We start from the raw sequence: 15,097 nt of genomic DNA on the forward strand, positions 1-15,097 counted from the left end.
TGAGGTTTACAACTTCTATTATATACATATATTGAGCAGATTTAATGTGAGATAAATGTAGAAACTAAGATTACAATCCCTTAATTTAAGAACTATGACAGATAATCTCCTTTGATTATGAAGCAGATGTACTTCAATCAATCATCTGTCTTATTGATATGATTATTCTTTCCTTCTTCATTGCTTCTGATCATGGTATCATTTTTATTTTCATAAGAAATATCATCATCTTGCTCTAATTGTGAAGCTGAATGTGTATGAATGTTAATATTCATATCAAAACATACCGTGATGCTGCGACTAATTAGAAAAGTGCAGAACAGTGAACCCCTCATAAGATGATAAGAAACTAGCAAGTAGCAAATATAGGATGAATATTCCTTGACAAAACAAAATCTTGAATAAAGAATGAAGCACACTCACCCTAGAAACTCGTAGCTTGGACACTTTGTAGAAGGGTTTTCTTTTCTTTTCTTGTTGAAGTTTTCTGCGACCGAGAGATTACTCCGAGTAAACTGAAGGGGACAGAGGCTAGTTTGAGAAGCTGAGACCAACAACTCAGATATATTATTTTTAGGAAATAATTTTTGGGATACTCCACATATAATTTTGATAAAAATTAATGTATTTTAAAATGTTATCTATTGGGATTAAAATATAATATAATAGAATTCTAAAATAGTTTTGAAATAATTAAGAATTACATATAAAGTGTATCTATTATGTTGGGAAATATAAAAGTAAAATAAAAAGATAGGTATGCAATAGTGTATTGGAAAAAATATGTATATTTTCTCTCAAAAAAGAAGATGCACATTTGGTTTTTTTTTTCCTTAACTCCATATTTGGTTTTTTTTAAGATAATGAGAATGTTTTTTTAAAAATAAAAAGATCCAAAATTAATATACAAATTATTTTATCTCACCAAAATCTTGAATTTCCGAGCCTTAAAATTTTCTGCCGTAGTTTCTCAAGGAACCTCTTTGAAAAAATTACAACAAACCATTTCTAACTAACATAACTTCCGCAGTCCACAAAAAGGTAAATTATTTTCCTCCCACATGTTTTTCCACCAAACAAGTGAAGAAATCAGCTATTTTCCGTCCACTTTAATCGGATTCCACCAATTTTTTCACCCCATTAATAATCCTGCTGCTTCACAACAATGGGATCTCCAATCGATCATCCAAGAATAGTCGGTTCCACAGTAGATTTTCAAACTTTTCCATTTATTGAAGGAAAAGAACTGAAAATTTATATTGGTGGGCTGATATAAAATCGCTAAAAAACTTAAAGAAAAAAGTATTCATGGAGATCAGAATCGTAAATTACTTTTCTCTTAATCTTTGATCTGTTTACTAGAATTCTGAACATAGAGAATCTGAGAAGAAAAGAAGGATAGACAAGAAAATGACAACATTTACAGGGACTTTGGATAAGTGCAAGACTTGTGAAAAGACTGTTTATTTCATTGATTTGTTGACTACGGATGGAGCAACTTACCATAAATCATGTTTCAAATGCAGTCACTGCAAAGGAACTCTCGTGGTATGTGATCTTCTTTCCAAATATTTTGTTTTTCGTGTAACGATTTTTATCCAAAAGGCAAGAAAAGGTGATTGCATTTGTTGATTTGGTTATGTTCCTATATGTGAATGTGTGATCGCGTCTGTGCTTATTTATTTCTTTCTCTTTTTTACACATTCTTGGGTTTTGATATTACCTCGGATTATGTTCGTGATGCATCAAGTTTAAACAAGAAACGTCGTATTAGATGGAACCAATGGTCTTTTGCCATTTTTTTGGCTAAAAATGGAGATATCGATAGCATAATGTGCTTCAGTTATGAACCTTAGGATTTGCTACAAATGGGGCTATACAACATAGCAAGTATATGATTTTACATGGGCCAACTTGATGTAATTGGCTACCAAAACTAAAAGAATTGGGTTTTCTTTTTCATTTTAGCGGGGGACATCACTTTAGAAGCTCTACAATTTATGTTTTTGTTGTATGATTTTACCATTTTAGATAGGTCATCTGAGGGTTCGTCACGGTTCATTGTTGTGCTTACACTCTAGGCTACCCTTTTTCGAAAGCTCCACGGAACTACCTACCACTAGTCTAATCTTGCAATGTTTCGTGGCAGATGAGCAACTACTCTTCAATGGATGGAGTTCTGTACTGCAAACCACATTTTGAACAACTTTTCAAGGAGTCTGGAAACTTTAGCAAGAACTTTCAAACTTGTAATACATCTTACTTCGAAATTCATTTACTCCTTTAGCTGTCACATTGTTACTTATCTGACACCTACTCATTCTTTTGACATTTAATCAATTTGTTAGCAGCTAAACCTGAGAGGGAAAATTCGTTGGTACGTCTATTTTCCTCTGTCATTCTTTCCGTTGCCAATGAAATGCTCTGAAAATGGAAAAACTGCATTACAATATATATTGTTTTGAAGGAAAATTCAATATTTTTCCCTTTTTTTTTTTGAATTAATGCAGACAAGGACGTCTAGCAAGGTCTCTGCCATGTTTTCTGGGACTGTAGACAAATGTTCAGCTTGTGAGAAAACTGTTTACCCCCTGGAGAAGGCAAGTAACTTGATTTGTATATATTTTTTTCAAAAATGTACAAAATTTAAAAAGAAAAATATGCAGAGAATATTTACTCATGACTTGAATACATTTTCTGCTAATCAAGCAGATGACAATGGAGGGAGAATCTTTTCACAAGTCATGCTTCAAGTGTGCTCATGGAGGCTGCCCTCTCACACACTCATCTTATGCTGCGCTAGATGGGATCCTATATTGCAAGGTCCATTTTCAACAACTATTCTTGGAGAAAGGGAACTACCAACACATCCTTGACGCCGCCACGAATAAAAAGTGTGTTGTAGAACCTGTGCAGTTCGAGGCTGAGGCCGTCCATGACGACAAGCCAAAGGAGGAAGTGGGTGATGCTGAGCATGAATCAGAATCCGAGAAAGCACAGGAACAATCTTAGAAGAACTTTGAATGTAATGTGTTTTTGGCGGTTTTTGTTACAAATCATAAAAGTTTATAAGTTTCTTTTCACATTCTTCTTTCTTTCTATTGTTGAATCTTGACAGATTAGATTGTATTGCATTTTATCGTGATTAGATTAATTATGTATTATTTAGAATATGTCGTAGTGATCAAGAATCAGTATGCATTGTTTATATCCGGAAATTTCTGGACAATTTATTGTTTAGATATATTGGAAAAAATAATTGTGATACATTTGCATAAGAACTTTTAATAGGGTTATCTTCTCAAAACCAATTATTTTAAAAAAACTTGAAAAATCAAATTTGAAAGTATTTTCTTTTAAGAAAATTATGGAAGTCAAACATTTTATTTTGCAAAATAACCTTCCCAAATTGACGATCCCAGCTTTCCTTTCCCTTTTCAATTCTTCAAGGTGGAAGATTTGATTTCTCTTCCCCCTACTTGTTTTGATTTCTAGTCTAGTCTAGTCATTTTCTTATAAAAGGAGAAGCAAATTCCTCTCTTTTTAATTCAACACGCTTTTCATAAAAATGTAAAAGCGCTGTATCTCTAACACGACTAGTAAAACCCTAGCTTGATCACCAGTCTCAGCACGTAGCATCGACATTTTTAGCTTGCAAGCAAGCATAGGGCTCAAAATCAGGCTCCAAATTATCGGTCTCGAAATGGCCGCTGCCTCCACGGCATCTGCGTCCACCGCTTTCAGCTCCACCACAGATTGCTGCTATCGAGAGGCCAAAAGAGTGTTCCGAATCACTGCTCTTCAGGTGGCTTCGACTCGAAGGCCCTCTACCTTTTTTAAAAGTGTGAGAACGATCAATACGAATGCCTGTACCACCGCCTCACGGTGTTCCTCCTCCGGTTTTACGAAAAGTAAGCCCACAATGCTATGCTGAATGATTGTTCTGTATCAACTTTTTTCCTTGATCACGTATTTGAAAATGTGAATGCATAACGGGCAGCAAATGGCTGGATCCTATAAATGGATTTCGTTTTCGAAAAATCAACTTTCCGTCATCCGAATAAATTGAGTTGGCTTACCCATCAAATTAGTTCGTACCAGAAAATCCCAAACTGTAACGACTATGATTTTAGTGTTATTTGTAGTTTGGCAACTGTAGATTTAAAAAAATGGTGTATAATATTGGTTTGCATGTGTTAAACTGTGTTTCTATGTCTGCAAATTTTTATATTTAATTTTGGTAATTTTTCAATGTGGTCTTATATGTCTCGTTCTGTGGAATCAGCAGCTGCAACCATCACCGAGGCTGCTGCGAAGGTCATTGATGGAAAATCAACTGCCAAAGAAATCAGGGATGAGATTGCTATTGAGATATCTAGGATGAAAGACTCTATAGGGGTTGTTCCTGGACTGGCAGTTATTCTTGTAGGAGACAGGAAAGATTCTGCTACTTATGTACACAACAAGAAGAAAACCTGTGAATCTGTAGGGATAAAGTCATATGAAGTGCATTTGGCTGAAAACTCCTCAGAACAAGAAGTGCTCAAGCACATCTCAGGCTTCAACGACGATCCTTCGGTTCATGGTATTCTTGTTCAGTTGCCACTACCTTCTGTAAGCCTCCTATATCTGAGTATTTGACTCACCTTTACACTTTATGTGGCCGAAAATTGTGCGTTCATAATTCATTAAATATAGCAAGAGGATACAAGCAAAACAAATGTGAATGCAATTTTGTAAAGAAAAGTGGTAATTTTCTTGTTAGCGAGACAGACTACTCCCTTAGGGCTACAAATCGGTAGAATTTGAACCCCTACTGCAATGGATGTCCTTTGAGTTCATCTGATGACTGTAACTCTCATTTTGATACTTTCCAATCATTGGTTTGTTTTTTGTTTTTGTGGGTATATTTTTTGTGCAGCATATGAACGAGCAGAATGTCTTGAATGCTGTTTGTATAGAGAAAGATGTCGATGGCTTCAACCCTTATAATATTGGACGTCTAGCCATGAGAGATCGTGAACCATTATTTGTTCCGTGTACTCCCAAAGGATGCATAGAGTTATTGCATAGATATGGCGTTGCGATCAAAGGGAAGAGGGCTGTTGTAATTGGCAGGAGTAATATTGTTGGGATGCCTGCTGCGCTCTTATTGCAAGTACGATATCCTCAAGTTTAATGAGCAGTTTAATGCATTTTGTTGTCCTATTTCAATTTTTCTTGCTTGTTATTCTGGCAGAGGGAAGATGCCACAGTCACTATTGTCCATTCAAGAACAAAAAACCCGGAGGAGATCACAAGAGAAGCAGACATCGTTATCTCAGCTGTGGGGCAGCCAAACATGGTGAGGGGTAGCTGGATCAAGCCTGGCTCTGTTGTCATTGATGTCGGAATAAATCCAGTTGAGGTTTGCATCATTTTCTTCAAAAAAAATTTCCTTTCTTTTGGTTAAACTCTGTCACATAGTGAATCGTGCCGACATGGGGAATTATAACAAGATTCGTGCCTTCTCATGTGACAGGACGTTAAGAGCCCTCGAGGGTATCGACTTGTTGGAGATGTTTGTTATGACGAGGCAAGCCAGAAGGCTTCCGCTATTACCCCTGTTCCTGGGGGAGTTGGGCCTATGACTATAGCTATGCTTCTCTTAAACACCCTTGTCGCAGCAAAGAGAGCTAACAACTTCGAATGACATCTATTATCAGACGAGGGCATATTCCTTTTAGAGATTCTGCTGTTTCTGCCGAACTGGGCTTGGTATGCAAGCACCCCATACCCTTATATTTTACAACCATTGAAGCAGTGCAATTCGGTTGGGACCGAACTTTCGATCTTTCTGATAAATTTATGATCTTGGTTGAAAGGACGACCTATTGCAGCTGGGAAATAGAAATAGAAATAGAAATGATGTTTTTGTGGAGACATGAATACGTTGCGACAAACGCTTGAAAGACTTGAACCTCAATTGAATCAATTACAGTCATGTAATTATGCCTCGACGATCAATCTTTGATCATCTTCAAAATCATGTTATTAAATTATTGATAATATTATATATTATTTATAATTACATAGTTAAAATATTTACTCGTCACATTCACACATATTTAACAAAATATCTATCAAAAATAACAGTGATGTTAACAATTTTATTATATAATTTTGAGAAAATGAGTAAAAATTATTATTATAACATAATTACAAAAATATAATTGATTAATAAATATACATGATTGAAAATATCACAATTCAATATATATGAAACTAAATTGACATTTTGTGTTTTTAATATAAACATTCTCAAAATTTACTATACATTTTTCAACCTTGTCATTTTGTATGCTCCACTCGCATCAACAATGTTTTAACTGCATTTATATGCATTGTTTACTTATATATTGAGTATATGATCATCTTAAGAACCATCATATCGTTTTCGCACAACATGTGGTCTTAAATATCGAGAAAATCAGGTCTTGTATAGTTAGCACTATCAAGACTGATCCCACTATTTATTAATATTATGAAGAAAAATTTTAAAAGAGTTTATTCATCTCCTTCTCTAAAATCTAATTCGATCTTAACAATGTCGAAGCACATTGTCTCCCACTGAAATTGTCAATTATATCCACACGTGTTGATCGAGAGATGAATAGGGTGCAACAAACGCCCAAAAGACTTGAACCTCGATTGAAACTAGGTTTAGTAATATAAAGTGAATTCTCAGCGTGAGACACATTTTCATCTATATTCAAACATCATATTTTGATGATGTCGGAATTGTTTATATCTGAGTGGCTGACAGATAAAATATTAAATATTGTATTATGATATAATAAGTATTTTATTTTTAATCGTAAAAATAAAATTAAAGAGCAACATAATGTTTGAAAAGGACAGGACATATGGATAAAGTCTCATGGGAGACACGCAATGTTGGAATTATTTTTTCCTATAAAAAAAGCGAATTTATTAAAATTGGTGTTTCCGACCCTTTTCCCTCTGGAAGATGGCCGCGCCACAGAAACAGCCTCACTCTTTCTTTCTTGTTTCCATTTCCCTTCCTTCAATCATTCCTATACATACTTCCAAAGTATTCGAAATCTCCAACAATAATCTTCATTATATCATTCCACGCACGAAATTAAACCCATTCCCAATTCCCATTTTTTTAGTATAATAATGGAAAAGGCCCCAACAATGGTGATCGAAGTTACAGTGATATCTGCAGAAGGATTGCTCATGAAACGGAGGCAACCCGTCAAGAAGAACGCGTTTGTCGTCCTCAGATCCGACCCGTTTAACTCCCGTTCAACGGGTATGGATACGCAGGGAGGGAGCTGCCCCTCATGGAACGAGAAGCTAGTGATGGAGCTGCCGGTGCATGCTCGTTTCATCACCGTGGAAGCGCATTCCGGTAACAAGGTAATTGGATCGGCGAATATTCCAGTTACGGATTTCTCCGGCGGGTTTCTGCCGGAGAATTCAATGAGTTTCTTGAGTTACAGGTTGAGGGACGCTAGCGGGGAGAAGAACGGGATCGTGAATTTGTCGGTGAAAGTGAGAGGCGGAAGCGGCAAATCTCGCTGTTCCGCCAGCTGTGCTAGGCCGTGGACGGGTTTCCCGGTGGAGAACAAAGTGTCTAACGGGATCGTCATGGGGATTCCAGTTTTCTATAGATAGAAATGGGTTTTTACTCTGTAAAAATCAATGTTCTAATGTCGAACATTGATTTCGAGAAATTAACTGCACATATTTGGTTAGAAAGATCGATTGTGTCCAAGACAAGTTGTCAAATCATCTATAAATTTGTGTTTGGATAAATGAATTTGATCGATTTGATTTTAAAAACATTTCAAATATAAATTTCAAAACAACACGAATATTTGAAATCTTGAAGTTAATCGCAATTACTATAAAGATTAATTGAATCTAAATATGACAAGTTGTTAATAATCTATAAATTTGTGTCTTGATTAATGACTTTGATTTGAAAATTGATTTGATTTGGAAAAAGACTTCGCAGATTAATTTCAATACAACACATGTATTTGAAATTTATAAAAGCTATCACAATTACTAAAAAATTTATATAATTTAATATATAATTAGTTGATTTAAAATTCACCTAATTTTGTAGTCTAAAAAAATCAAACAATTTGAAGGGAGTCAGATCTATCAATCTAAATACGATCTAAATGAAATGTTATGAAAGACATCATGAATTAATCATATCAAATAATCTCATTATATAAAAGTGTAGACGTGTAGCAAGGACTTTAAAAGGCAAACATAATTTCTTAGAAGGTTTATGAAAGAATATGAAAATTGACTTTGGACATTTTTTTTAACACAACGTCGTCGGATTTGGATCATATGTTGTGTTAAAAACACGATACTAGATATTGTGTACTTTTTACACAAGATGATCAACGGATCGTTTTGTGAATCTCACGCAATTTCAGATAAATTCGAAAAGTTGTCGAATGAAACGATGATTAGTTGATCACCTCGTGTAAAAAATGCACAACACCTTGTGTTTTCAGTGAGGACAGATGATCCAAATCCAACATGGTCAAAGACAAATATGATATTTAAAGGCAAAAGTGTTGAAGTTTACTTAAATTTCCATAGATATTTAAAATTGGGATGGATGAGAAATTGACTTTATAACGTTGATAGCATTCGATTCCAAGATTATATTAGATCACCCATGTTGAAATGCAAGTTTAAGGCCTACTTGGATTGCCAACCATTCCACCAAATCGACTTAGAAAATACCCCCCTGTAAACTACTTGCTCCAGTCATAAGAGCAGTACCATGATTGTCGCCAACAACTATTCCTACTCCAAAATGGTCTGGATCCCCTGATAACCGCAACATTCACGTTAATCTTTATCGACACGTCAGGAGTTGCTCTCCATCATATGTCTGTTTGAGACAGGGGAATGTTCCAGGATTCCTTTTTTGACATATCAAAAATGGTCCCTAGAGACTATATCACGTGACGATACAATCCTTCTTTCAAATATTGATTGATTTCTAGATAACAAAATACTCCAATAGACCATCGTAAAGGTACAAAGATCATCGCCTAAGCAATTGCTAACAATCCAATTCATAAGGTCCATGAAAGTGTGACTTTTAAAAAGAGAGAGTACTGGCCATATGGCTGTAATATCTCGGGAACAAGCTTCCACAAAAATATCTTGATTTTGTTTTGAACATTCAAGTTCCACGATTTACAATAAAGCTTTGCACTAGCAGCTGATAAACTACTACGACTTTCCATTCTAAAGTTTATATGCAACATTAACGTGTGATTTCCCTTGACAACACAAAACACCAAGTAATATTACATACATATCATACATTTCAGAATTCGAGAGTAATTTCAAGCTTTAACTCCACTTCTAAAGTGACAGAAACAAGAAGTTCCTTAATGATATTATTAAAAAAAACCATAAGCAAACAAACAGCCATTGCCTCCTCAAAGCTGGATATGTTTCGATCCAACATGACCGTTCAACTTCGGAGACACTCGAGCATTCTGTATGATGGCTAATCCTTTGGTCGATCATACTTCTTCACTGCCGCTTTGGTTACCGTTTTTCAGTATATTGAACTTGCATAGAGGACAGGTGGCATTCATATACAACCACTTATCGATGCAGGCCGAGTGAAAATGGTGGCGACAAGGGAGTTCACGCAATTCAGTACCATCATCATAGGAACTTAGACAAATGCAGCATTCCTGCAACCCAATAAAGAGGAATCTAAAGGATTAAGGACACGGAGAAGATTTAATTGAATTCAGAAAATTGTACACAGAAGTAAAGACAGTATAAGCAGACATACAGCATCCTCCAGGGGAAGAACGTGCTCTGTGGGGGAATCAGTGTCACATTCAAACATTATCCCTCCAAACGATTCTTGTATTTCTCCATTTTGCTTCTCAAAATCACCAATTTTCCTGAATTTGTATTTAGGTAGCCTCTCGATGTCTTCTTTAGTAGCTCCTTCCTGAAGCCATAAAGCAAGAAACAAAAAGTAAAAACAAGAAGAAGAAAAATCACTTTACTGCAGAGAATGGACAGCATAAGATTGGAAAATTTTCTTTTCCTAGGTTTACCAGCATGCATACCATTACCATGGAATCGAAGTTAACACAAATCAACTTGCAAAATTAGAAACTTCGAAAATCAAGTGAAAAATATCTAACAGCACCACTGCTTTACCCAGAACTTAAGTTTTAGCATGCTTCCAAGGTCATTTACAGCAAAAGAATTCCACTATTTTTTAAAATGAATAAGAGATTCACTTCCCCTATGACGAAGTACGTACAAATGAGTCTGATTAAGCCATTTCTAATTTGATAAAAGATCAGTTCGTCAAAGAAGATAAAGCGTGCAGGATATTTCAAAATTATAACATGTGGGGGAGACAGATGGTTGAACATTTAGTTTTAAACTCTATAATGAGCACAGTGTGAAGGATATGTTAACTGTTAACAACTCAGAGGCATGCTTATCCTCTTGATCCTTGACATCATACCCCCTTTTCATTTTTCTAATCATTATTTGGAATCATACATTGGTCAACCTAGAGTAAAACCACTAGCAACTACAAGAAATTTGTAAGCTACTAGGATAGCAAAAAAACTGTGACAAAAGCCATGAGCACTCTTTTCATACACAATATATGCCAGTAACAATACAGAATAGTCAAGGCAAATCATTCTCATGTGCCGGCCTTGAGACATGACAAGTAGAAAGTATACATCCCAAGTTACTCAAAAAGAGTGGTGATAAATCACTCGATTATCCATTAAAGCAACCAACCAAAATCAAACATAATCTAATAGTTAACACAAGAAGGATACGACTCAAAGTACCAACCGAAGCAAGATATTAGCTGTATAAAATTATTCAACACCACTTACCTGATCTGCTACTGCATATAAAATTGCTATAATACAGGGTAGACAACAGCAAACAGCAATTCCAATGACACATGCCACAGCAACACAGATAACAACGAAGAACACATCAAAGGCCAAAAATGTGATGCAAAGCCTGCAACAGAAATCATTAATAGGTCAATAGTCATGTAGTTATATAGAAATAAAAATGTATTTGAAAGGTTGCTAATAGTATCAATCCATACAGGTTCATAAATTAACACAAACCAGTAAAGCTGAGGTGATTCAGCAGTCAAGCTTTGCCCACCAGCAGAAACCCAATAGAACCCAATTATCCACCAAATGAATGAAAACATGGTATTTGCAGACTCCAGATGTTTAGCCACACTGCCAAAAGAAACATCAAGAGATGATATTAACCAAATTTCTCAAGGTCCGACATTAAATATGACTTCCAATCTACTGCTTGCTGGTGTTTAACTTTTAATTGGAAAGTTAGACTAGACCTCTGTCAACTAAAAGGAAAAAACAAATGAATTTGAAAGCAAACCAAGATAATGGACTGAAAAATGTAAGACTGTTCAGGTCTGGTACTGTTTGAATAAAATCATGGCCATTCAATTCATAAGATAAGAGGAAAAGATTGGAAAAGAGAAACTAAGAGGGTACTTAGGTGGAAATGTGCATTCTCTAGAGTCATTTTGCTCTACCCGCGCAACCCGACATCAGAACAATGCAAAGAAAAATTTTAGGAAAATTTATACAGCTACTGGCTTTAAATGAGTGGAAAACAAAAAAAGTTATCCTTGAAATTTAACGAGAACTAGATCACCATAGCAAAAGTTCTCCATTCAAGTCATCAAATGAGCTAACTGTAAACCACCAAATTTCCCATTCTGGCATTCCAAACAATTTATGCAAAAGGCTTCATTATTAGCATTTTACCAAGTAAAAAATTCTCAAAAATCCAACTACCATTAGCTGCAGCATACCAACAATTTATCTACTACCAAACCATTTCAAGTCTCTTTCAAAAGACCATTCAGTTTAATCAAGTCTATAGTCAATTTCCCAAGTGCGGCATCTACAATTCCACAAGCTTGGAACTACAATTTTGAACCAGTCCTAGATATTTATACAGACTTGTCTTATGCAATATGAGTAACTGCATATACTACATTGTTCTCAATGTGAATTGAAAGACCTATAGAATTTCAACAAAAAAATGAACGCACAAACCACAAAAGCCCCCAAGTACCTAGTCTCGTCATCACTTTGCCGGCGTTCAGTATCGTAATCACCAGACTCCACGTCATCACTTCCGGAGCTTGAATTCGTGAAATTACGAGTATACCTAAAATGTCCCCTCTCACTCCCCTCCGAATTCCGCTGCGAATACCTCTTCTTAAACTCCGTCCACACGCACACCATGTGCAGAATGCACTGCAAAGCGTAGCCGACAATCCACAGCCTCAGTGGCATCGACGGCATTTCATAACGTGTCACAATCAGCACCGAAATCGAGACAATCACGAAAGCGAGGTTCCAAACAAGGTCCAGTATCACTATCGGCTTAGAGTAAGCCCAATCGCTCTGCCGTTCTTCGATTTGCTCGGCAGCAGCTTCACGCACACGAACGGACGGCTCACGCATCACGCGGCTGCGGCTGCTGGCCCTCCGGAGGAAGCGAGCAGCGCCGCGGAGGCTGGGAGGGCGGCGGAGGAAGCGGGGGCGAGGGCGTAAGGTCTGGTCATCGAGCAACGGCGTGGAATCCACCGCCCCCGGAGGCGTTGAAGTGTTGCTATCAGACGACATCGTTCTATGGGCCAATTTGCGTTTCTGAGAGTTTCTACGTGTTTTGAGTACCGTGCGTCGTGGTTCGCGCTTATTGGGGGAAGCTTGATCGGACGGTGGGAGTTGAAAAATCTTGAGAATATATATTCATATATATATATATACACACACACACACAAAATATAGTATTATATTGTGGAATAAATCATATATAATATTATATTTGTTCATCTTTACGAAAAATCTAGAAAATACACATCTTCTTGGTTATTATGTGAAATTAATGGTTTCTAAAAAAATGTATTTTTAAAAATTAGTCATAAAAAATTCTCTATAAATGACAGAAATGTGCGTGGTTTCTAAAAAGACAAAAACTTTGGTGAGACGATCTCACGGGTCGTATTTGTGAGACGGATCTCTTATTTGGGTCATCCATAAAAAAGTATTACTTTTTATGCTAAGAATATTACTTTTTATTGTGAATATGGGTAGTGTTGACCCGTCTCACAAATTAAGATCAGTGAGACGATCTTACATGAGACCCACTCTTCTAAAAATATGGTATTGTAAAAGACTTTTGATTTGAAATGATGTGATGTTCTAAAATAGAAGATCAAGCATGAAAATTGTTGGGACGTAAAAGATAAACTAACAAATTTAGTACAAAGGTTTCAAAGAATAAATTTATCCCCCTAACAATAGAAGATGAAAGTCTACCCTCAAAAACATATACTTTTTTGCCTTCGAAATTATATCGTAAAATTCATATGAGATCGTCTCACAAATAAATTTTATTAGACGGATCTTTTATTCGATCTAACTCATTAAAAAATATTATTTATTATATTAAACTATTATTTTTTATTTAAGAGTCGATCATATAGTAAATATATATCCGTAAAATATCTTAGAAACTAAAGACTTACTCAAATTATATATAACAATCATATGATTTGACTTGACGTGACTCAAATCTTGATGTGACTCAAATTTTGAGTGTTAAAACGTCATAAATCGCTTTGAACATGGGAAATAAAATGATTCCGAAGCTTTTAATATGGAAAACGAAGTAAAAAAAAAAAAAAAATCAATTGATCCATTTGAAATCAAACCCATTTTGATGCTAGATCGTAGATACGCCTCTAAATTTTGTCATATATTTTTTTTAGATTTAATTAATAATTTATGGCCATGTAATTTTATTTTTAAAAATTGGAGAAATATTCATTGCAATTACGTCATCAGATGATCTCCAGCATCAATTTAGCTTGAGAATGGGCTTGGAGTTGGATTGAAATAGCTTTAATTCCAAAAACAACTTACAAATCAATTTCAAAAAGCAGAAAAAAAAAATGTAGTGTGGATTCCATTAAAGGAACAATTACATTTTTATTTTGATCAAAGGGCGGAATATTTATTGGGCTTTACAGCCCATACTAACCCACTAATTTTTTAGTAGTTGTAGTTTGGTCCGTTTAAAGTTTCGATTAAATATTTAACCAAGTCCAATATATTAAAATCAGCCCATTAAATCCCCACAGTTATAGTAATTGTTAGGCCCACTTTATCTAGTTTTAGAGAACTTAAGCCCATTATATGTCTGATAATCATATTTGTCCAAAAGCCTTATAAATAGCCCAAATAAAAATAAAAATCACTTGCTATTCTAATTTTTTTTTTTTTTTTTTATTTTACTAGCGATTTCATTACTCTCTTTTTTCTTTTTCATTGATAACGAAAGTTTCTCAATAACTAAGATAAATTTCTAATATTTTCAAATTGTAAATTTTTTTTCCGTATCAACTATATTACTGAGAAAAAAAATTTTATATTCAAAGAGTCAAATAGATTACTAAAATCAAATATTTTAATGTGAATAATTATTTGTTTTAGCTATCGAATATTTTGAATACGAATATACTTATTTGTTGTTTGGTAAAAACTTGTGTAAGACGGTCTCACGGGTCGTATTTTGTGAGACGGATCTCTTATTCGGGTCACCATGAAAAAGTATTACTTTTTATGCTAAAAGTATTACTTTTTATTGTGAATATAGGTAGGTTTGACCCGTCTCACAGATAAAGATTTGTAAGACCGTCTCACAAGAGATCTACTCTTTGTGTTTTTATAGCTCTCTATATTTCTTGTTTTTTGATATCTTCATTGTTGTACTTAATTGACATATTATCTGATTTATATATAATTTCATTCACCCAACTATAAAGTCTTGATTTCATTTAGAGCTGTCAAAATAGATAAGATATGTCGAATCAGCCCGTCCTACCACGAAAAATTGGTTGGTTGGGTTATGGCTTTAGTGGCCTTTTAGGACGCGGTCTAAACGGTCCCCAAACGGGACGCAGAAAATTCTCAAGTATTAA

At 35.2% G+C, this 15,097-nt stretch overlaps 4 protein-coding genes across 6 annotated transcripts; 3 read left to right on the top strand and 1 right to left on the bottom strand.

Moving 5' to 3' along the window:
• The first annotated feature begins 1,162 nt into the window (after positions 1–1,162).
• Positions 1,163–3,267, top strand: LOC140972749 (LIM domain-containing protein PLIM2c-like). 2 transcript variants are annotated; one of them, XM_073435140.1, is made up of 5 exons: positions 1,163–1,548; positions 2,150–2,249; positions 2,349–2,377; positions 2,511–2,600; positions 2,713–3,267. In XM_073435140.1, the coding sequence occupies exons 1-5, from the start codon at positions 1,411–1,413 to the stop codon at positions 3,010–3,012; spliced, it is 657 nt and encodes a 218-aa protein (XP_073291241.1). In that variant the 5' UTR covers positions 1,163–1,410; the 3' UTR covers positions 3,013–3,267. The 2 variants fall into 2 exon arrangements, with proteins under 2 accessions (XP_073291241.1, XP_073291242.1); XM_073435141.1 differs by having other exon boundaries at positions 1,164–1,548; positions 2,352–2,377.
• Positions 3,268–3,614: 347 nt separating this feature from the next.
• On the top strand, positions 3,615–5,999 carry LOC140972747 (bifunctional protein FolD 4, chloroplastic-like). 2 transcript variants are annotated; one of them, XM_073435138.1, is made up of 5 exons: positions 3,615–3,911; positions 4,286–4,614; positions 4,922–5,158; positions 5,240–5,407; positions 5,522–5,999. In XM_073435138.1, the coding sequence occupies exons 1-5, from the start codon at positions 3,704–3,706 to the stop codon at positions 5,690–5,692; spliced, it is 1,113 nt and encodes a 370-aa protein (XP_073291239.1). In that variant the 5' UTR covers positions 3,615–3,703; the 3' UTR covers positions 5,693–5,999. The 2 variants fall into 2 exon arrangements, with proteins under 2 accessions (XP_073291239.1, XP_073291240.1); XM_073435139.1 differs by having other exon boundaries at positions 3,616–3,911; positions 4,289–4,614.
• A 1,020-nt stretch (positions 6,000–7,019) lies between these two features.
• LOC140972008 (BON1-associated protein 2-like) lies at positions 7,020–7,824 on the top strand. Its single transcript, XM_073434480.1, has one exon. It carries the CDS (start codon positions 7,183–7,185, stop codon positions 7,681–7,683), a length of 501 nt encoding a protein of 166 aa, XP_073290581.1. The 5' UTR covers positions 7,020–7,182; the 3' UTR covers positions 7,684–7,824.
• Positions 7,825–9,313: 1,489 nt separating this feature from the next.
• On the bottom strand, positions 9,314–12,841 carry LOC140972750 (E3 ubiquitin-protein ligase At1g63170-like). Its single transcript, XM_073435142.1, has 5 exons — positions 12,181–12,841; positions 11,190–11,309; positions 10,944–11,076; positions 9,860–10,024; positions 9,314–9,755 (listed from the first exon to the last, which is right to left on the bottom strand). The coding sequence occupies exons 1-5, from the start codon at positions 12,735–12,737 to the stop codon at positions 9,579–9,581; spliced, it is 1,152 nt and encodes a 383-aa protein (XP_073291243.1). The 5' UTR covers positions 12,738–12,841; the 3' UTR covers positions 9,314–9,578.
• Between the last annotated feature and the right edge of the window lie 2,256 nt (positions 12,842–15,097).

The sequence above is a fragment of the Primulina huaijiensis genome, chromosome 3, assembly GCF_012295235.1.
Source record: "Primulina huaijiensis isolate GDHJ02 chromosome 3, ASM1229523v2, whole genome shotgun sequence".
NCBI classification, from domain to species: domain Eukaryota; kingdom Viridiplantae; phylum Streptophyta; class Magnoliopsida; order Lamiales; family Gesneriaceae; genus Primulina; species Primulina huaijiensis.

Coding starts and splice junctions, on each gene's coding strand:
- LOC140972749 (XM_073435140.1), top strand. CDS start 1,411: ATGACAACATTTACAGGGACTTTGGATAAGTGCAAGACTTGTGAAAAG. Junction 2,250..2,348: donor TAGCAAGAACTTTCAAACTT/GTAATACATCTT, acceptor TCAATTTGTTAG/CAGCTAAACCTGAGAGGGAA. Junction 2,378..2,510: donor CTGAGAGGGAAAATTCGTTG/GTACGTCTATTT, acceptor GAATTAATGCAG/ACAAGGACGTCTAGCAAGGT.
- LOC140972747 (XM_073435138.1), top strand. CDS start 3,704: ATGGCCGCTGCCTCCACGGCATCTGCGTCCACCGCTTTCAGCTCCACC. Junction 3,912..4,285: donor CTCCTCCGGTTTTACGAAAA/GTAAGCCCACAA, acceptor CTGTGGAATCAG/CAGCTGCAACCATCACCGAG. Junction 5,159..5,239: donor CTGCTGCGCTCTTATTGCAA/GTACGATATCCT, acceptor TTATTCTGGCAG/AGGGAAGATGCCACAGTCAC.
- LOC140972008 (XM_073434480.1), top strand. CDS start 7,183: ATGGAAAAGGCCCCAACAATGGTGATCGAAGTTACAGTGATATCTGCA.
- LOC140972750 (XM_073435142.1), bottom strand. CDS start 12,737: ATGTCGTCTGATAGCAACACTTCAACGCCTCCGGGGGCGGTGGATTCC. Junction 11,077..11,189: donor GAATCACCTCAGCTTTACTG/GTTTGTGTTAAT, acceptor TTTCTGTTGCAG/GCTTTGCATCACATTTTTGG. Junction 9,756..9,859: donor TTCTTCCCCTGGAGGATGCT/GTATGTCTGCTT, acceptor ATTGGGTTGCAG/GAATGCTGCATTTGTCTAAG.